General features: G+C 43.5%; 1 protein-coding gene across 2 annotated transcripts; it reads right to left on the bottom strand.

Annotated features, from left to right (window-relative positions):
* Positions 1-197: 197 nt before the first annotated feature.
* On the bottom strand, positions 198-16,076 carry LOC110973421 (uncharacterized). 2 transcript variants are annotated; one of them, XM_022224260.2, is made up of 14 exons: positions 15,843-16,076; positions 14,689-14,768; positions 14,258-14,312; positions 13,322-13,431; positions 12,912-13,015; positions 12,085-12,178; positions 10,561-11,923; positions 9,917-10,028; positions 9,502-9,593; positions 8,827-9,053; positions 8,008-8,474; positions 6,793-6,937; positions 6,228-6,407; positions 198-5,137 (listed from the first exon to the last, which is right to left on the bottom strand). In XM_022224260.2, exons 1-14 carry the CDS (start codon positions 15,949-15,951, stop codon positions 5,087-5,089), a joined length of 3,189 nt encoding a protein of 1,062 aa, XP_022079952.1. In that variant the 5' UTR covers positions 15,952-16,076; the 3' UTR covers positions 198-5,086. The 2 variants fall into 2 exon arrangements, with proteins under 2 accessions (XP_022079952.1, XP_022079953.1); XM_022224261.2 differs by having other exon boundaries at positions 9,917-10,025.
* Between the last annotated feature and the right edge of the window lie 5,965 nt (positions 16,077-22,041).

Here is a 22,041-nt window from a genome sequence, read left to right as displayed (position 1 = left end):
CCGGATCACATAAGTCAGGGTTGAAAATGTTTCATCAGCACATCTTAACTTACGATAAATTAAAAGTTACTGAAAGTAGGTGCGGTTTTAAACTGCTTTGCCAAAAAAAAAAGAAAAAGAAAATCGAAGCAAGAGCAATGTTTTATCAAATTTTGCCAAAACACCAACCACACCATTAACAACCCATTTCCTAGTGGTTCTGGAGAAAAACTGTGAAATTTTTTTTAATGAGAAATGTTCCTTTTTTCCATTGTATGTACAATAACCATAATATTATTAATAACAATTTTCACAATCAACACATTTACAGTTCGGTAACTTTCCAACGAACAATAAGATCTACTTTACAAGTCTCAATGATATGGTTAATGATCACCCACCTCGGTGTTAAACCTTCTAAGACTGGCCAGCAGGTCAAAAATACAAGACAAATTTGTCCATTTTTCCCTTCAGAAACCCCCACCTAGTCTTTCTCCCCCAAAAACACTTCAGAAAGACAATGGAACTTATTTTCAAGTCTACGGTGAAGACTGAATATGCAATAATCCTCTGAAAGATACCCATGGCCACAACTTAAAGAAAAACTGAGGACAAGGTCTGTAGGCCTTCGTCTGAAGTAAATCTTGGTCTGATAATCCATAAAACTGGTAACAACACACATTACACTGGTCAACATAACAGTCAGTATAAAAAAAATACAATTCTGGACATAGGACTTTCGGGGCAAATGGACAAGTCAGCAACAGAATCTGCCCCAACCCTAAGAATCCAGCAACACACAAAGTAAACAAGCAGTGGATTAATAACCCTCCTATGTTTAACAGTAGAGATATGCATGAATGCCAGCAGTCACTCTTGTGCATGTATTTTCTATATGGAACTCAAACATGCACAGGTTCAGTGTGTACACAGTTGGTTGCTGGCACAAAATGACTCGGGGTCTTTTGTGCTGCCCTCTTCACTGCATTTGGTTTACTGCACAGTTATGCACATGAAACAGTGAGGCACAGTTGTTGGGCAGCACAAAAGTGCGATCTGATATTCCTGTGAGGGACAGTTGGTGCAGTGCACAACATGACACAGTTGTACATCTTTGTGCAGCTAACTAATTGACCCAAAGAGCGACTTCAGCACAGGAGGGTTAAGGGGAACATCACAGAGCTGACACAACCAATTCATCCAAGCAAAATCTTTCAGCTTTTAAGCCCCAATCAGCCGAGGAGTTGATTTGTGGCACGTGCTACGTGTTACATATCTGATGTTGACCTTCAGCTAAGTGGCAAAATGACACTAAATTGGCACCTGCTCCATTCAAGTAAAAAAAAAAGTAAAAAGACAATGCAGACAGATATGTAAAATAATTTTGATTTTGAATGAATCACACTCAGCCTCAAAAGAAATGCACAACTCACAGATGATAAAGAGAAACTTAATCTTGAAAAATAATTTAAATTTGCCACTTTCAGTTCGTATAAACTGATTGGCAAACTTGATATTTCCAAGTGAGTGATAAAACAACTAAACAATTCTGCAAAGATATTTGTTCCCATGAGCAAGTCCAAAAATTCTCCATTTAGCTATGGAAGTGCCTTCAATTTTGTCAAGCTACTTTGGTCAGCTACTTGTCACAAGAAACAAGCTTGGATTAGCTACACTGGTAGGCAATCACAATGCTTTTACTATTGTAAACATCACTGGTTTCCAGCAGAAAGGAATTTACTGCTAAATATACACCAAATCATTTCAATTTGCCTTACTACATGTACATAAATACCACTAGTGAAACATCCAGTGTGCTAGGGAGTTAGTCACTTGAATAAACCAATATACATTCATTACAAAAAACCTTAACTCCCCAAGCTATTTATAAATTTCATTTCGTAAACTGGCAAATATGCAAAGTTTATGTACAGTGATAAAAAAAATTGGTGTCTGCAAAGCTTGAGACAATTTTGCACACATTTTACAAACACTGTATTACAAAGCTTGCAAAAAATTCCTTAGAATCTGGAAAAAATGTTCAAAGGATCTGACGGTTTACTGTTATCTTTTTTCATTTTGCACCAAACTTTTCATACATCAACGAGAATGACAGCATGATTACATTCAAGATAAGAATTCGTTTCCTTTTTGGAAATGTTGAAATTCACTTTGGAACAGTTTATTTTTTCTTACTTCTTCGTGAATTTTAACAGAAAGGCTACAGCAAAAGGGCAGAAAAAAAGACAATCAAAAGAGGCATCTTTCAAAGTTAAAAGTTCAAAAAACTGCACATCAGGTCAAATAGTTGGCACCCTGAACAATACAAGTGGAGAAGGATAACACATTCAATTCAAATTCAACATTCCAATAAATGTTTGAAAAATCACGACACTATTTTACAAAAAAGGGAAATTTACAACACAATAATAAGAAGACATCACCAACCTTAAACAAATTAAAATGTGATTCAGGGTTATCTTTTGGCCAAAAGTCCTGATAAAATACAAAGACTTTTTTAAAAAACATGTCTTGTCCCTCCCAAATCAGTTGGATATTTAACAAGACAGTGTAAAAATTACAGTACTTTTGGTCACTTAGATATGGTGAGATTTACATTTAATTTAAAAACGAAACAAAAAACAAAAGCAAACCAGAAGAAAAAAAAACTAAATCAATTGATATTTCAATAGAATCACGGTTAACAATGATAAGGTCGTCTCACAAATATTGGCACAAATAACAATCAGTGTTTTCAGGTATTAAATTGACCAGTCTGAGCCGATGCAAAAACGGGTCAAGACAAATAGAATGAAAAGCAAGAATATGTCTCCTGTGACCAATTTTGCATCGGCTCCGACATCTCAATTTATCCCAGACAAGAACTGCCTAAAGACATCTTGACCACGCTGAGCAACAACTTATCAGGGATCTTGCCACCCCTGCTGTGCTCCTGTTTGCTCTTTATGTGGATGCCCTGCTTGGGGAGCTCTTTGGGTCGCGACCGAATTTCACAGAGCTGCTCGGGCGAAACTCTTTCTCAGTAAATTTGAGCCCTCGGCAAAAAAAGAGAGAGAATTTGCCAGGTACTATTCACAAGCAATGTGCACACCATAACTTTGGGATTGGTAACCTGTTTTTGCTTAGCAAATACGTGGCCCACTCTGTGAAAATGAGCCACAAGTCACCAGAGCCATTACTGAGTAAACAGGCCTTGAACAGAATCTTACACAATGGAAATCAATGGCAGCCATCAACACGTTTTATCCTCACGTTCATCGGGATGCCAAAACCAGGGATACATTGGAAAGAGTTCCAGACATGGACATAACGGACATCACTGATTTTCCCTTACAGTTGTTCAGTGGCCGTCAGGAAGTGACAACATGTCCATAACAGCCACGTTTAGCAGAAAAAAATAATGAAGCAGTTAGTTAAAAAAACACTTAGAATTTGTCAAATAAGCCTCACAGGTTTGTGCACGAGGTGTCAAGTGATGTCCTTGTACATGCATGGAACTCTTTCTGATTCATCAAAACAAAGTGCTAAGCTTTCTCTTTCTAGCACAAACTGAAACAACGCCACTGCCATAACGGCCTAAGGCCTCATTTTCACAGAGCGGGTCACAAGTTTTCTTTGTAGCCTCTGTTCAGACCACTCACATGTGAGCGGCAATCTAGTGCGAATTTTTCAATTTTCCACATTCATATGTGAAACATTTTTTCATCAGACAATAACAAAAATAAATCACGATTACATCATAATTCAGATATTTTTCTGATGTGTCTGCTTCCGTTTTCCTCCGTGATTTTCTGTCATCTTCACGGACAGGTGCACATACACTCGAAATTTAAAACTCTACATGTATTTTCACAATTTATGTACTTTCCTGAGACTTTCATTTTTCTAGTTTTAGAATTTTTTTTTAAATGACTGTACAAATATATTTTGTTTGTGACTGCCAAAGATGATTCCGGTAACGTTTAAACTTTTCCAGTGTGCTGCACCAGCGCTTTTCTTAAAAACGGGGTAAAAATCCACTTGAGGTATCGGTACAATTTTACTAAAAATCCAGCCTTTTAAAACTTTTTTTTTACATTTCAAATACCGTGCTCTTAAGGGTTGGAAAGAAGATATGTCAGGAATATGTGAGATAAAGTAAAAGGATTTTGGCACATCACGTAAAAAGCTTGTCGTCAGTTCTGTCAACTAGGATAGGAACAGAACATAAGCCTGAACATTTTAACAGCAAAAAAATCTGAAATAACGATATTAATTTCAGTTGGCAATCTTAAATTGCATTAAGGACCAATTCGGTGTAAATTAGAATGCCGTACAAAAATATCAATCTTCATAGCCAGCTTTACGACGTAACAAATTTTTTTTCGGGGGGGGGGAGGGGTCTTTCTGGTTGACCCTGACATCTGATTTGGCCCCTTGTACCATCGAGGCACGGCCAAATAGTTTGTCGGGGGATGCATATTTTTTAGCAACAGAAGTAGGCTCAAACATCAATCAAAATTTCTCGCTCGTCTGAACCTTGTGCACGGTTTCTGTGGCGTTTTTCCATTTCGTCGAAAATAAGCTACTTTGGGGGCAAGTTGAATTGGGAGAAAAGGACAGCCTCAATGGCATTGTGGAAGCCAGGGCCCCGGTCAAAGGCGTTCGGGGTTGTGGATATGTCTATCATCAGCATGCACCCACGTATCCGAATACGGCAGAGACTTTGAACTAGCGCCCTCGCCACGAGAATCCAAGCTGGTCTTATTCAACCTGCTACATACAACCCATTAGGTCTCGCCATCTCCTTTCCTTGTCACCTAGAGGTGGTATTGGGCTGACAGTTTTGGCCGACTAGGACTCAACTGCAAAGGTCATTTGCAAGTTCACAACAGTGGGAGGTATTCCTGCTTCGCCCGGGCAACGGAAAATTGTACAGGAACAACCGTCAGCTTTACTCTACATAGCTCGTCACAGATTGTCATTTTTTCGTTCCGTTGTTTACGAAAGGGTTTCTCGTCTCTTTTGTGGATGGAAAATGGGGAAAAATACCCTCAAACTGTCACTTCATACAAAAAAAACTCACATTAAGATGCTGAGCTCGATGTTAGCTCTTGTCTTTAGAACTTGTTTGCCTTCGATCTCCTCCCCTGGGGCTCTGCAAACAAGAATCAGACATTTTGTTTGTTTTGATGTCAAACTCCAGTTGTAAATGTAGTATTTCTGACCCAGAGTTACTCCTAAGTGTTGTGAATTGATTTAAGACAGCAGACAGATTGCATGTTACAGGCATCGTTTACAAAAAAAATGAAATGCCAGATTGCGTGATTTGAATCGTCAAACCTCTATAAGTGGCAGTTCCATTTAAACGGTTGGGAAAATCTGTAAAACGGATTTGGAACTTTTCTTTGTTTGAATGTTTAAACATGTAAACATTCCACCCTAATTGGATTACGACAAAAACACATCACATACATGCATTAGTGCACGCCGATGCATAGCAATAATGTATGCGATTTAAATCTTGTCCAAATCATTTGGCTATGGCAACAAATAATGCATCTGAAGATGGAAGCCGCTTGCTAGTGGCTACTTTCATTTCCCATAGATATGCGCATGATTGACAGCCGCAGCCAAGTAATTCAGACACAGCTTTAAGGCCCAAAATCACATCTTTAAATTTCTGTTCGGTGGAATCATTTTGACCAAATCTACTGACATCAGCCAAGTCACAACGATCTCCGTGGGGCAAAATTCATATGAACAGGATTTTTGGTTTCCACAAAGGGACAAAATGTGTTCTCAGTAGAAATTGTGTTGAGCAACGAGGGGCAAACATTAGTTTGGCCATTTTTTTACAGGGACAAATGGAACTCTGGAACTGTACACCAATGTAACTATTTTGCAGTGGCTACAGCACGGGCATTGCCAATATCCTTTCCCTAGTTTGGGGGTTTTCACGAACGAACAAATTTGTAGGTGAACCAATAGCCAAGAACTACAGTTCAATAAAGGATTGGGTGGTACATTTTTGTAAATTATGGCAAAGACATATATATTCACACAATGTATTACATCAATCGACTCTTGAAGTTCATCTAGATACAAATTCTCCAACTGAAAATGTGACCAACTTTAAATGTAATCTCCTTGAAAGTTTACATTTACAAAGTATGGAGAAATTCGTCTCTTAGTGAAAACAGCAAGGATGTTGTCATGTGTCTAATAATGAAGCGATGATGCCACACCTTGGGTCGGCTGGTGTTCTGTGACTGGGAGTGCCCCGTCAGCGTCGGCAGCTCCCCGTTGAGGGGCATGATGGTGGTGGTGGTGGTGGCCGTTCCGATGCCAGGGGGGAGTAGCACCGACAGGCCCAAGCCGGCCTGGTTCTGGGTTTGCATCATCTGGTACACCAAATGCTGATGCTCCTGCAGACAAAGGGAACGGTCAAAAAAAAAAATTAAAAATGCTTGAGATGGTGCACAGTGGTAAGCTTTAAAAAAAAAAAATGTAACCACAGAAAATTTGCAAGTGACATCCTGTGTCTCGAATCCTCCGTCTTGGAGGCACGAGGCAGAGAGTTTCACTGATTACGCACTTATGTTTCAAATCCCAGACAAATTCTGATGGAGATGCCAAGCTTTCTGCAACTTTTATGTGCAAGGCAAAAAACTCAGAGGAACAGGTGAAATCTACTAATTGGTCACATTCTGCTGAAAAACGTCACAGAGCTAAGCACTGGAAATCTGCACTTAGCAAAAGCAGGTGTAAGCCTACAAACCATAGGAGAGGATGCGGCATTATCCAACTTACTGGCGTTAGATGCTGCTGGACCAGCGAGCTGAGCTGCGGATGCTGAAGGACCATGGCAGGATGTGACCCTGGGTTGACCCCCGGCAGACCCAGCTGATCCCGACTTGTACTGTCACGACTAGAGTGAGACGACTCGGTGCTCGTGCTGTGGAGATGGGCACGATGAAATGAATTATTTCCTGCAAACAGTCTAGAAATAATACTAGAATCTTGCCCAAAGTCTATTTTTTGGACAGTCTAGTTCCCGCAGAAATCTGAAAACAAGCTTTTCCAAGACTTTTCCTGGACTGAAATGTTACAATTTGCATGACAATTAACACTATGTCATAAGTACCGCAGACAGTCTCCCTATTCAACAACATGCAACTTGACCGTGTATTAATTTAACATTTGATAATGCCCGCTGAGAAGTGATAATACCCACTGAGTAAAACACTCGATGGCACAAGACACTTTACTCCATTTTTACTACTGGTCATGAGTCTGCATGTGACACAGCACACAAAGCACGCCATGTGCGCGCCAAGTCCATATACAAGGGGATTCTATTGAACTGCTTTCAAAAGGAATATACCATACAATGGACGGGGGTGTTTGGGAAAACGAAAGTAAAGTTGTAGAATAACGTTGGAAATCAATCATATGCTGACTGTCTAAATAAAAGGTATTTATGAATGGGAATAAATATGTGTTTGCCCAGTCTTAAACACCTCGCCGGCAGCTCCAGCACTAGTCATGTCGATTCTCCTGAGCCCATCTTAGACGCACGTTTAAGACCGGCAGCCAAGCACATAATTATTCCCTTATAAACACCGTTTAACCTCAACGCCACCAGCAGAGAAAGGCTGTGTGATTATGAGCTGGAAGACTGCCATAGCCGTTACCACAGACTGACAAGGATTGCCTGTAAATTTATCATTATTCTGTAATCACATCAAAAGCAGTTAATCCAAAAACCCTTCCATAATCTTGGTTTCCATTTACTTTTCCATGACTTTGCTGTACAACTTTTTTTTCAAGGAATTTTCAAGGCCATTGGAACCATGGCTCCACATCTTCTTATTTCAGTAAATTTTTTTTTACTCACACTGGGGATTAAGCTTAATCAAACTAAAAAAAAGTTGACAAGAGTGTACACTCCTGCTCATTTCAAAAAGGCCGAAAGTTTTCATCGACAAATTGGTGCCAGTTTTAAGAAAGTTGACATTTATTTACCTATCTCTGGATGGTACTCGTTTGTGGACTTCTGATCCATGACCTGATGACCCTTGACCTGAAGTTGTCTTGACCTGCACGGGGGTCATGCGATCCTGGCTGGGCGTCATGCGGCCCGGCCCATGGCCCGGCGTAAGCCGGCCGGGCGGGGGCGTGGCCTGGCCGTGACCCGGCGCACCCTGGGCGGCGGCTGCGGCAGCAACTGGGGTGGATGTGTGGGAGTGGGCGGGGCTTTGGCGGGCCGAGGGGGCGGAAGACTGGGAGACGCCCGGGCCAGGCACAACGGGCAAGTGGGCCACACCATTGTTCTGCGGAGTACTGGACCGGTGGAGGGGCAGCTGGGCGTGGTTCAAGTTGATGGCGGGCGTGGCGTGGGACTGGGACATGGGGAGAGCAGGGGCCTGGTTGTAGGAGTGGTTCAGCGAGTGGTTCAGGCTCTGGGTACTGCTCCGACTGCTATTCAAATCCTAACCAGATAAGGAACAACAGATACTGTGCCATAAACAGATCCAATTGAACATACGTCCCATCACCTCCAAAGCGGGTCCTATATTTAGGTAGTAATTTGTAATTCGGCATGTTGAATTAGCTTAGTGAGATTTTATAACGCGTGAATTATTCTCTAGATTCTGTACTGACAGCCAGCCATTGTTTTAACATCCACTAGTCAGCAGAAACACAGTACCAGGTCTCTAAAACCAAACGAGTTCCTAACACTGTACAAAGAAAGAATTATGACAACTGTTGAGGACATTTCAATTTTTTGCTGAACTGTTATCATAAATCAGGACTGTCATTGGTATGGTTGGTTTTCGCTACCTGACTACTTGCGCTCAGCGTCGTCGCGTCCGAATGGATCACGTTGTTGAACCGCGGGCTACGGCGGGAGGTGGGGTTGTCCGGCGACCCGCCCTGGTTTAAGGGCCGCGAAAGCCGCAGGTTGACGGCTAACAGGTGGTCGCGGCGCTGCACCAGCGACAAGATGTACTCCTCCAGCCGTGTGTTCTCCTGGCGCAGCTGGTACAGGCAGGACAGCAGGGAAGCAACTGAAATGGAATAGAAAAAGCATGAAAAGTGTAGAAGACAGGACTCGAACCCAATACCTTTGGATTTATCGCTTGAGTCCTCCACTACCGCTACAACTGTCATCTCAGAAGGAAAACTGACCCAACGGGACTTGAATCTCAGACTCATGGATTGCCGCTTTAGTGTTCTATTCCCTACCATTGTTATCTGAACAGGAAAAGTACACAACCAGGACATGAACCTGAGACACTTGGATTGCCGCTCCAGTACTCTATTCAACACCAGCTCAATCTGAATGGAAGCAAGTGCAGACAATTCCTCAATTTCGCAACTGTACCAAGATATTGCACTAAGCTCATCGTCTGGACAAAAAGCTGCAGAAGAACTTTGAAGACAGTACAGTTGTATCCTCCGGCATGACCCAAGAGACCATCTCGAGGATCGATTTCCCCCCCAAATGCGACTTACTGTCCAGGTGCGTAGCTTGCTGCATGAGGAACTCAGAGCCTTGGTCCCACTGCCTCTCCAAGAGCTGCTCCATGGTGGCAGGCATGCCCGTACTGAAAACACGAACACCAAATAAGTCACAATATCATTTCAGACCCCCATCATGGGGCAGCCATCAAATCAAACTGAGGCTGGAAGGAATATAGTCTGTTCCCTTTTACAATTTGTGAAGTTGTATTACTATTGCCAAAGGGTCCACAGAGGACAAGACAATCATAGCAGCATCATGACAAAAGGTCCATAACAGTTATGAACAATATACATATGTAGCTCCATCTCCAAAATGCCCAACCCACCCCAATCAGAACTAAAAACATTTTGTATGGAGACAACAGCTTTGTCAAACACTACAAACTGTGGCATTTGCTTTTCTTACGACTGGCTGGCCTCCATGTGCTGTCGGTTATGGAGTGACGTTAGCCGCGACTGTGGTCCAATGAGTCCGCTCTGTCCGGCCATGTTGAAGACGTCTTGGATTGCGGAATCTTCTGCAGACCAAAAACAGACCGTCAGGGTTTTTCAAAGTTTGACCTGGTCATCTACTTCTCTGCGCAGTAAGTCCTTGATCAAGGCATCCACAAAATCTTATTATAATGTGATCACAAAAGTGGACAAAAACAATTCCAGTTAACAAAAAAAAAGGGTGGTAGTGATCAGGGTTCTAGCCGCGGTGAGCGGCGCTGGGCGGCACCACCCGGTACTGCAAATTTCCACCCGGCACTCAGGGTTGAAATTGGCTGTGCCACCCAGCACGGATTTTCCAAAAAATGAACTGAAATATTACTGAAAATTTAAATGTACCAACTGGATCGTATTTCAAGCATCAGAAAGCATTAAGAACTGCGCTCACTGTGCTTTGTAATCCAAAAATTTACCAGGCACTAAAATGGTCCTAGCTAGAACACTCATGGTGATGGCTCTTTTGTAGCATGTTTTGGCATAAAGTCCTCTATATTACTTTACTGAGGAATAATTCATTGAAGAATAAGGTTAAGGGAAGGTGACAATGTTTGAAATTACCGTGATTGACAGCCGGACTCAAGAAGCTGGGCAAGGACGAGCTGGACAGTGGTGAACTCAAGCCGCCGCTGCCACCGGGCCCGCTGAAGCTCAGCCTGGGCATGCTCAGCCCTGACGGGCTGCCTGCCGATGACCCGCTAGACCGCCTCTTCTTGCTGGGCACGCCATCGCCTCCGCCCAGTGATCGCACTGTCGAGCGGGGCCGGTTGATCTTACCGTCCTTGCGCTTCCCACTGCGGTGCTTCTTGCGTTCTCGCTTGGAGGTCTCGTCCCCGCTGCTGGAGGTGGTGGAAATGGCCGGCTTGGAACTGGAAGGCTTGTGGACGGCGGGCTTGGAGGTGACCATCTTGGACACAGAAGGGAACGTCAGGGTTGGGGTTGGGGTTGGGGTCGGGGGATCCGGGGAGACCTCCTCCTCTTTCTCTTTCCTCTTGCCAGGCAAATCCTCCTGGTCCGATTTGTACTTGGCCATGAATTCCTCGTAGGCGTCTGTGTAAGAAGTTGCCTTTCCAGGTCCACTCCGGGTAGGGGATAGGACCGTCTCGACGTCGACCGTGGGTGTACCTCGAGATTTCTCGGGCGGGAGGTCTTTGACCATTACCGTCTCTGTCACGACCATAGGGGTCGTGGGAGTCGGAGTAGCAGGGTTGGACTTAGAACTGCCCTTTTTTGATTTGGTTGGTTTCAGGCTTGAGTTGGAATCCTCCACTGCCTGGTTTGGGGAGGAGACACGTTCCGAGTAGCTGACACTGAACTCTGATCCACCTAATTTGGACGATGTTGAGGTTGACTGACCGTCGGCAGATCCAGGGCCGTCTGACTTCTGAGAGTTGCTCTTCCGGCCTCTGTGACCGGGCTGAGTCACTGTGTTCCGGGTGAATTTCAGAATCAAGGAGCTGTCACCTGACGACGGATCCTCTGCTCCTGCTGAGGCAGATGGGGGTGTCCCTGTTGGGCCAATCACCGTCTCAGTGAAATTAGCGTTGGTGAACTTCCCAGACGGATCGTCCTGCTTCCCACCTCCACCGCTTGGAGAGCTGGAAGCCACTGTTGCTGACTTGGACTCAGCGGCATATGCTTCCGTGAGACGAGCCTCTGCTGCTTTAGCCTCTGCTGCCCGAGCCTCGGCAGCGCTTTCCTGCTGAGCCAGCAGGGCGGCACTGGCCTCAGCGATGCAAAACCTGTTCTTCCTCTCCGGCTTGACTTTGTTGGCCTTCTCCAGTCTCAACTTGTCTGACTTGTCTGTTTTATCTGTCCTGTCAGTCCTATCTGCAGAGGTCCTGTCTGCAGGCTTTTCGGGGGTGCTGTAAGCACTTCCAAGGGGTTTGAAGGGAGGTATTGTCTTGATATCCTTGTTTTTATTCTGGGAGGGAAAACAGCACCAAGACAAGCTACACATTTCAAATTTCTTCATCGCACAGGACATTTCCTGCGCTCCACATGCCACTTCTCCCTTTCAACAGATTTTAAACACAAACTGAAAAATTCCATTTTCGAATCTGGCCTAGAAATTCTTTTTCTTACCAACTTGGTGTAATGATATGAGCAGTAACCCGTGTATTTGACGTTATCATTGTAGGATCCGGCTTCCTCACATAGCAATCCGTCTTGCTGGGCACTGCAAGAAAGAAGTGCCCAAAGCATACGTCAAACAAAAAACAAACCAACCAAACACCCTCACACATTAACCCTAACCGCCTGGGCCCTTTTCAGAGGATGCACCCTCAATCCCTCAAAATCCTTCAACTGCCCCCATGAAGAAAATTGGGTACTGCCTCAATCCTCCAAAATCTTCCAATACTTCTCGAAAATGTTGAGCGGAAGAGTGCCAACTGCTTTACTTCTCCAAAACCCTCTACCAATTCCTCTCATCATGTTGAGGCAGTGTGAATGGTATCCTGGATCAGTATGGGGGATTTCACATACAATGTGGGCGTGAATTTACGCATGGATGAACATGAACAACACAAGGTCTTACCTACAACCTTGAGACAATGCATCCTTTGCAATCAGCAATGCATTTTTTGCCATGCAGCCTCAATCCACCAAAATCGCCTGGAGGATTTTGATTTGGGATGCTTAGGATTAACAAACAAACAAACAAACACACCAACACCCTCACCTCCAAAAAATATACCCATGTGGATTAACAAAGCAAGCAGCGATTAGAAATGACTATCCATGTGACATAGCATCCAATTCTTATTACTAAATGAGCATCATGAAATCTTGGCACAAGTGTCCCCTTCAGTGAAAAGCCCAACATTAATCTCACTGATAGCAAAGAGTAACTGGAGAGAACAAGTCTTCCCACTTCTTATTCCAAATTCTAAACAGGACTTGGAACTCACCAAGTGACGTGAAATGACTGGCGGCAGCCGTTCTTATTGCAGGTCATACAAGCGCCAACAGCGGCCTTACTTTCTCGTCCTTTCGTCATACACAAACAGCACGTCTAAAGAAAAACACAATGGTGCACCATGAAAAACAAAGTTGACGCTGCTACAGAAAAAAAAAACTCTTTTGGAAAGATCCACTCCAGTTGAAAAGTGCCAGTGCCAACATTTTGATTTTTTTTTAAAGATATCTTCCCATAGCATGAACCCCTGCATCGACTGAAAGCGGTTCGGCTCTACCCTTCCACAATCCTACAAAATCCTACAGAGGGTTCTGTAAGATCTGGAACTGGGAAGTCCAGTGTAACTGGGTTACAGAAATTATCAAGGTATTTTGGGGGATAGATGCAGTGGTTACCCTTTACCTTGTTGTATCGCTCATCAGGTACCGACGACAAGAGGATAGGTTCCATAGTCGTCACATTTCCAAAGTCGACTTCAGGGATGTAAAGCGCGCAGACCACGTGTGCCCAATCTAGTTTCAAAACGAGACATGTACACTCAAGAGAATGAACAGACTGGAGGTGTGCGTCAAACTTCCGGAAAACTTCCTGTTACTTTTGGGAATGCTCCATTTTGAACAAGATATGTTACTGCTGCAGTAACTACATGTAAAAGACAGTGTGTGATATTTTCCTAGGTAGAACTGGCTGTTCCTAGGTTAGCTTGCATGATCAAGGGTGAATAGTTGGGAGTAGAAACACGCAAAGAACTAGCCGTCTTCAAGGCAGAATGCTAAGGGTCAGGGGCAGATCTGAAGGGGGTCAGTGCACACCAAGCTTCCCCCAAAAGGATCCCCCCCCCAATTTTTTTTTAAATACAAGGTAATTTTATGTCATCATTTCCCTTCCAAAAATGTGTAAAAAGCCCTGAAGTGTAGCGTCACCCACAAGAGAGGCCATAAAAGGTTGTTTCTGGATCCGTCCTTGTTCAAAGTATTTATAAGATGAGCATTTCTAACTTTGTAGTTCTTTTACAAAAGAATTCCCTCCTCAGTACACATCCACGAAACCGCCAAAGTCCCACTAAGTCAGTCCATTAGCAGAGAGAGCTACAGGCACACATGGCAGAGAAGCCTGCGACAGCCTGAGACTTTCGTCTATCAAAACAAACTTTCAAACCCAAGTTTTACTCCTCACATCTGAGATGACACAGTTCCTTATTCATTTTCAAACTCACAAAAAAAATTATGTAAACCTACAATCAAAAAATGTACAACTCTTGCTGGAGCTTTGAATATCGATTGTGACTGGTACAAAATGTCCACCATGCATGCACCGTGAACTGGAATGATAACTTACTTCCACTGTCGGTCCTTTTCAATGCACCTTCTCGCTGTGGACACAGCTCACAACGCTGCAAAGCAAACAGAGCGCAGTTTGAGGCTTCACACAGTCAATAAACTGCTTCCATGTACAGTGTGCTCAATAAGCTTAATTAACCTTACCATACCACCCCCCAAGCATCTGGAAACCAACTGTTTTTAACGCATAAGATCCCTTCGGAGGAAATTCTGGAAAGAGTGTTGAATCCAGCTTCCACTCTTTCCATCCCATATCTTCTCAAGACAGGTAAGTCATTGCAAAAATTGATGAAACGATCTGAATCTGGGACTGAGAAAAATATCCATATTTGTCAGAAAATACTTCAAAAATTTTCTTGAGTCCCCACAGACTTTGTACACAACTGCTGAAGCAGAGTCGAGGTGAAACAGTCTCTCCTTAACTCTTACCACTCTAGCTGATCTCTCCTGCGATTCACATTTGCGGCAATACCAGGGTCCAGTGGGGACTGTCACTATGCCATAACAAGCTACAAGAAGGAACCAGGCATGTCCGTTAAGTGGTGACTGAAAAATCAGGTTTCTCATGCATCAGAGACGACTGGCTTTATCTTCTGAACACAAAATGGTGCTGTATGATATGTGTTGTGGTATGATGTGTGTTGTGGAGTTTGTCCTGCAGCCCTTTAAACTGGTTTGAACCCCGACAGTTTTATTGTTCAAGTTGAGTTCAATTTTAATGTTATGGTGGGGATCATGGCAGACAAAAAATCTGAACAAATGAGTGAAATAGATATTAACAAATTACAAGAAGTTTTTTTTCCCATGTTCCACACTAACAATACTGAACACTCTTTCTGGGAATTTCTCAATGGTTATTTATCTGTTTTGTTTTTGTGTCTGTTTGCAATTTATGAAAGATATAGGGCCTACATGATAAAAATTTATTTTTGAATGTTTGCTTTAAAAAATAGTCATGAGTGTATATTAAAAATTCAATGTTGAATAAAATTCAGCAATGTTAGTGTTTCTAAACGACAAGCACACAGTCAGGACTTTAATATGTTTAACAGGTACAGAATCCAGTTGCTGAATGCAGGCCGATGTCTTTTAACTTAGAGACAAATACTGATCGAGAGAAACAGACACATCAGACAACTCACACTCACATAGTAACAAGTTTATGTTACTGTCTGTCCACAAACACAACAGTCATGACAATGTCACACCAGCTGACCATTAGGACATATTTGCAAATAACAAGGTACCCAATCACAGCTCATCGATTCTTGACTATTCCTCTTCCAAGTCCCACTTTTAGGAAACTAAACCTTCAGTTGTCATGGCTGTGAAACTGAAAGAATCTGCTTTCATGAGCCGATACGGCCGAGGTGAGGACTGGATTCTTGGGGGAAATGAGTGGAAAAACCCAAGTCTATTTTTCTAAAAGTGATCTCAATGTAACAACTGACATTAGTCACAATCCATTAAATCAATTAAGAAGTTTAACTGGTCATGCTATTTGAATGTCAATGAATAATGGCGCGTAAAGTCCACCGGCGCGGCAAGGACGGATTTTAAATTGAATACATTTTGCAATTTACCTTGATGAACGGCCACATTGCAAACTTGCCCGTCGCAATAAACCAAGGGATTTTCTGTCCAGCCGCGTTCATCCCCGCAAACACAGCATCCCCCAATCATCTCCTTCATATTGGAAAACCTATCAAACGCAGAATTCTCACCAGCGAGTGGGAGAAAAGGAGGTTTTACGGCCCCAAAATGGGTCGCCTTCCCGTAAATCGTCCATTGATTCGAGGGCAGGATTTTTATTTTGTCCGAGCGCCAGGTCACTGAGTGTGCGCATTGACCTGAAGAAAATGCATTATGGGTAAAATGCTAGTGAGGTCAAAGAACTTTGCACCGGATGTAAGCGCTAGCTAGCGCACGTAACATCATCTTGTGTAGAATGAATGAATGTTACGGTATAATGATAATGATCATGTGGTAATCGTGCCTATAATATCACCACCTCAGGTCGTGATGGTGATGTGTGATGTTGTTGGGGGGGGGGTGATTTTGATGGTGACAGGTGCATTCCGGTAGCTATGGGGGGTAACGTGATTGATGAGAATGACATGCTGTGAACTGATAATCGACAGACCTACCCCGGCGTAAGGCCCCGGCTTAGCAGATAAAGTGTTTATTAAATCGAGCGAGTGGCAGGTTTTGGCGATAAACAGCACATATTTTCATTTTCACAAATAATTAACATATGATTTCTGATAAAAGCTAAGAGAATCAATTTAGACAGGACGGTTTGTTAATAGGCCTTCGGGCCTTAAGCGGTAGCTAAAGAAATAAAGGTCGGGAATTGGGGCGATATGTACATGTATGAGTGTAGGCCTTATGTGCAAATGACCACGCCCATTCCCACTCCTATTCCACCTCAAACAGCTAGCAAACTGTGCGTCCCGGCATATCCATCCATAGGCTACCCCAAACTTTTTAGACGAAACGCAAAGCCCGCTCCAATTATAAATCGATGACCTGAGGGTGAATAAAGGTGTCATTCTCTGAAAACCCCTCTTCAAGTTCGCTTCAAGGTCCCGCCACAAAAGCTTAACTTTGCAGTTATGTTCATCTTTTGCCCCCGCTGAAGATGGGGCATTTGAGCCGCGCTCACTTGAAGGCCAGTGAATATAGGCCTTGTTGGCACTTTGCCAAGGACGACAATGTTGCACCCACTGACGCTGGGACTCCTGTCGACCCCCCCCCCCCCCAAGGTTTGTGCATGTGGGGGAATGGAGACACCGGGGCAATTTTGGACACAAAACATTACACCGTCAATGTTCTCATTTGTCTTTTTTAAGTTCACGAGCGGTTCGACGAGTTTTGAGCTGAAGAATACATCCCCTTCTGGTGCAGGTTTCGAGAGCACATGGGCGGATGGGGGGGGGGTTCACGGCGCCATCCCCTCCGAAAAGGAAGGCAAACACTTTTATTGAAAATAATGAGGGAAAGGTGATTTGTGGAGTCTCTTCCATCCTTCCAAAAGCTTGTAAAAAAAAAAAACACACACACACACATAAATCTAGCCTAACCCCTCAGAAAGGCAATGGAAACTAATTTCCAATTTTTGGACACCGAAAACGTTGTTCTGGATCCACTTTTACCATGTAGACACTTTCTTTTCCCTGGGATAATTGGATACCCGATTGCTTCAGAAATTTCACTTTTTCCTTATTTCAACTGGCGTTGAACGTTGGCATCGTAATTTTCTTTAAAGAGCATTATAACACACATTCCCATGACAATGAAGCTTCAGTGAATGTGTTCCGATCCGCCTAGAATCATCGCCTCGTTTTTCAGCAGTCATCACCGTTCCTGTATATATGTTGCCTAGCATTTGGAATCATTCCAACATGTCAAGGGGTAGCCGTTTTGCATGTCTCGTACCCATATTTTTGGCCAATACCCACTGAACTAACTTAGTACCTGCATCAGCATTCTCTCCATCAAATTCTACACGCCTGACAAAGGACCTCCGGTACTGGATGGCGCATGACGGCTCCAGCCAAGTTCGGCACAAAATTGCGTGCGGAAACGACACTTACGCAAAGGATCGTGGGACGAGTCGAACAAAACCGACGCGCGCCCAAAATGGCCAGCCCCATACTTGACTACCCCTGGCCGCAGTGCATCATCCATATTGTCGTTCTATAAATTTGGGGTCCAAAGTTTGACATTTTTCCGTCCCTGTTACCTCTGACAAGTACACCATGTGACATGTTTGACGAGGGATGTATCACTGAAATTGCTTTCAAACTTTTTATTTGTTTGGCAGGTAATTTGCAGTACTTATGCAGTCTTGGAAATCAAAGAACGAGTTCTTAACATTAAATATCCTATGCCAGACGTAACAGGCAGGGACGGGAAAGCATTGGACCCCAAAATTTCTAGAATGACCCATATGCATATAGTGTCGTCCAGTGTCGACATCGTATCGAATTTCAACTGTCTCATGGACTTTTGGCTTGTTGGCATGGGATATAAACAGTGCATATAAAACCATAGCCTAATTGGATTTGCTACCACAAGTAATAAAACATTGTCACACGATTATAAACAAACTGTAGTTTTTCTTTTAATTGTTATATGAGCGTTTATACCTGCTACTCCCGTGGCAAAGTGCAGCAGGCTGCCAGTCTGAATACAGAATGTAGACATTTGAGCCACTGTATGTTCATATGGCCTTTTGGCCTGGTTTTAGGTTTCCGTCACGCACTGGAGAAATAATTGCGATTTAATTGGAGAGCGCTAACTTTATCAGGACAGATAGTGGATGGGAGAGGAACGCAACATTTCATTTGCCACGACTCAGTGCAAAGGCAAGATATCAGAATTCTCCTTCCTCCCCCCCCAGTCACCCCCTATCCAAAAGTTTGACCCGAAATTCCCTCACGTCTTTGCGGGAGGGTCTTCATGAGACCCAGTGTGAGCATTTTGCCTCTCGTGCAATATCCATCAATCCTTCCCACATTGTTGAAATACAAACACACAAAATCCCCCAAAAGACCAACAAGCAAATCGTTGGTACCGTCAATGGATATTCAGATGATGTCATCATGACGCCAACCTTCTAACAAAAAAACAATGGTAGTAGGACTAAACAGTCGTTATCCGGTACCTTTCGAAAAAATAATAAATCTGTTCACATCAACAGTTGAGGAGTGAATCACAGATTACAGTTGGGTTGTTTTTCTAGGGTTTTCTGTATCTCAAAGTCATCAAGGACTTATTTTAATGGTAAAGGGAAAACAGCTGATTTTACGAGACACATTTTATAATAACGACATTTTAATCGAAACCTTTTTAGTACAAATATATTTTCTCTGTAGGTATGACTTCTTAAAGGTAACTTTTGCAAAACACGTGAACAGCGGTAAACAACCTGCGAAAATATATGTTTAGTCAATACATGGCATCTAACAAGAAAAAAAACCAATGCTTCAGACATGCAAAGTTTCCAAGAGAATCCCCATAATCCGTTACCATAGTTACTGCATACGTAATTGAAATCTGTGTGACTTGTTTTCCGTAATTGTTTTCCACAGTGGTACCGTGCCTTCGGTTAAACTAACAGCGTAATTATTTGACAAGGTGACTTGTTTTCGTTGTTCTTATCATGTTCGACAACAGAAGAATTCGCACGATTTTCCTTGCACAAAGAGCCTATTGCTTTCTGGTTCCTGGGGAAACTCCATTATGAATGCTCAAAAATGTATAATGTACATTTCAACAACCAGAACCCTACGTGTACCCAAAATTTGGCACCACGTAGAAAAGAACTAGGCATGTTGTGGACGACAACGTCGGCAAAAACAATTAGGAATCCCGTCATAAACGTGTAACACTCACAAGGCCCATGTTTCGATCACAGAATCTACCAAGCAAAACACAATATACAGACAACACATGATACTCACGCGTACTTCAAACATTACATTATACTCATAACATAACGGGACGAGTGACCGACTGTTTTTTCCCTGCAAAATGTTCTGCCGTCTTGAAAATATTCGTTATCTGCGCAAGGGAAAATGTCAGAGCTTCGAAGTTATCTATGCTGGGCAAGTAGGCCACTTGCTGGTTCTCGAAGTCCCCTTTCTCCGCCAGATATTTTTTACTGAGATATAATTTTCGAGTTGCATGTAGTAACGTTCTTGCAAAAGCAAGTTTACTGAGGGTATCTGAGTGGTTGGCAGGTTTGTTATAAAGGTCACGGGGAAATTTGGCCTGAATCTTTTGATACCACTATATGCTGTCCCCCCCAAAAAAAAAAATCACGAACGTTTTCACATGCCAAAGCACATTAACTCGGCTCGCAATGTCGATCCATTCAAGTTCTAATAACGCGGGGAAAATACAATTTTGGTTAGCCTTCGAAAACGTAAGGCAATCATCTTATGGCCTCTTCGGTTTATGTCACAGTGGACTGCAGTGAGAAAACGGTGAGATAAAGGCTGCACTGTAGGCCTACATGTACTTGCAGTACACGGGAAAACATTGTGAACACTACGGTATGACTATTTAGCACTGGAGACAACATTGTATAACCGCTACTCTGGCAAGAAATAACAAATTAAGAATAAACAGCTACATGATAACATGGTAAAACTCAATAATACCGATTAGCATTGTATCGCTCAATGGAATTTTCTATATCATTTAGACTCGCAAATGAAAGTCCTTGAGTCGAGTCGAGTCGAGTAAAAAGATGGCGGTGAGCGGCGTTGTCGAATACGCATAGGCCACGGTGAGTGCATGCAGACAGACACGTACATTGTAACACTAAACGGTGCGTGTAAGGCAGATTATAATAACACCAAAAGGGCTACATTTCGACCTTCACTGCTGTCGTTTCGTTTTCTGAAATCAATTTTACCTCAATATGTGAGCCCGTTTACAAAAACGCCCATTCACACGTTAATATATATGGCTTCGGCGGCATGACGTACAAAGTACAGAGTCTATGGTCATACTCCATTAAAGACAAAAAATGGAATGCAAGGAATACGTTCGATGTGAAAACATATACATGTACTCATGATAAGTGTCCAAATCATGGCAACTGGTTTACACATCCTGGATTTTGCGGTATTATGGAGAGATGGTGTGGTGAAATAAAAAGTTGTATGCTTTACTTGATAGTATCAAATTTCTTAGGAGTGTGGGATTCAGGAGTCTGTTTTGGGTGAATGGGTGAACCAATAAATTTTCTCGGCTGTGATGGTGATAACGTTTTCCGTTCGAGATGGTGTCGGTTGGTCACGTTCGAGGTAGGGGTGGTTGGCCGATTCTCCATCGCCAGATCGGGTGGCCTGCCACCGGTGGCTGGCCCGGGTCGACCGAGGATCTGTAGGCGGGGTGGAGATCGTTGTTGCGCACGATGAGAGACGGAACGACAGGGAAAAGATCGCTCAATTTGAAGTGTGACACGGTGGGCAGGGCTTGGGACGTGGGAAAGTCCTTCTTTTGCCTCCTCTTGGTCTCTCCATTGAGTCGCTTCCTGTCCTTCTTGGACCCCTTCTTCTTACGACGCGACTTGGGTTTGTTCGTTCGCTTCTCGTCCAATTCCGTCTCTCTCTTCAGCCTTTTGATCTGTGCGTTGATGGACTCCAGGGCCTTCTCGAGAACCCGCACCGCTTTCTGAGGATCGCTGGGCAGCTGAAGCGTTTTCTCCGTGTGGCTATAGTCGTTTTCGGACCTCAAGTGGCGATTTTTGGAAGCGTTCCTCTTGCATTTCTTCCGGTGGCTTTTGCTGGAGTGGCGTGAATGGGAATGTTCCCGGTCCTTTAGATGAGAACCGTTGCGGTGTAGGACGCAATCGTGACGGCTTGTTTTGGGTTTGCTCGACTTGTGGTGATGGCGTCGGTGTTTTCTTTTCGGTTGATCCACAGTGGTCTCGCTCAGAGACGAACTCTCAGTTCGTATCTGCTCCATTGCCACAATATCTTCTTTTTCAGTTTCCGGCGAGTGGGTTCCTACAACACTCTGCCATTCGACTTTCACAGTTTGGTGGCAATCCAGCGATTCTGAGGCCGACTTAAATCTCCCTCGGCCGTCCGACCTAGGCCTCTTGATGTCACCCGCGGTTGTCTCGCTGTTTGCCCACGTCCTGCGCCGTATCTTCAAGACGAGGGGCTGGGTGTCAGGAGGCTTCTCCGCGGTGGCAGTGCTCGGTGATATCCGTTCAGGACTCGCACGGGTTCCGGTCAAGCTTGAATTTACTGTCGTGTG

This window comes from Acanthaster planci, linkage group LG17 (assembly GCF_054643075.1).
Source record: "Acanthaster planci isolate LZ-2023a linkage group LG17, COTS_SCS, whole genome shotgun sequence".
NCBI classification, from domain to species: domain Eukaryota; kingdom Metazoa; phylum Echinodermata; class Asteroidea; order Valvatida; family Acanthasteridae; genus Acanthaster; species Acanthaster planci.
Note: the sequence above shows the minus strand (reverse complement) of the source record. Positions and strands in the feature narration are given on the sequence as shown.

Coding starts and splice junctions, on each gene's coding strand:
- LOC110973421 (XM_022224260.2), bottom strand. CDS start 15,951: ATGAAGGAGATGATTGGGGGATGCTGTGTTTGCGGGGATGAACGCGGC. Junction 9,054..9,501: donor GCAAGCTACGCACCTGGACA/GTAAGTCGCATT, acceptor ATTCCATTTCAG/TTGCTTCCCTGCTGTCCTGC. Junction 6,408..6,792: donor TCCAGCAGCATCTAACGCCA/GTAAGTTGGATA, acceptor CTTTGTCTGCAG/GAGCATCAGCATTTGGTGTA.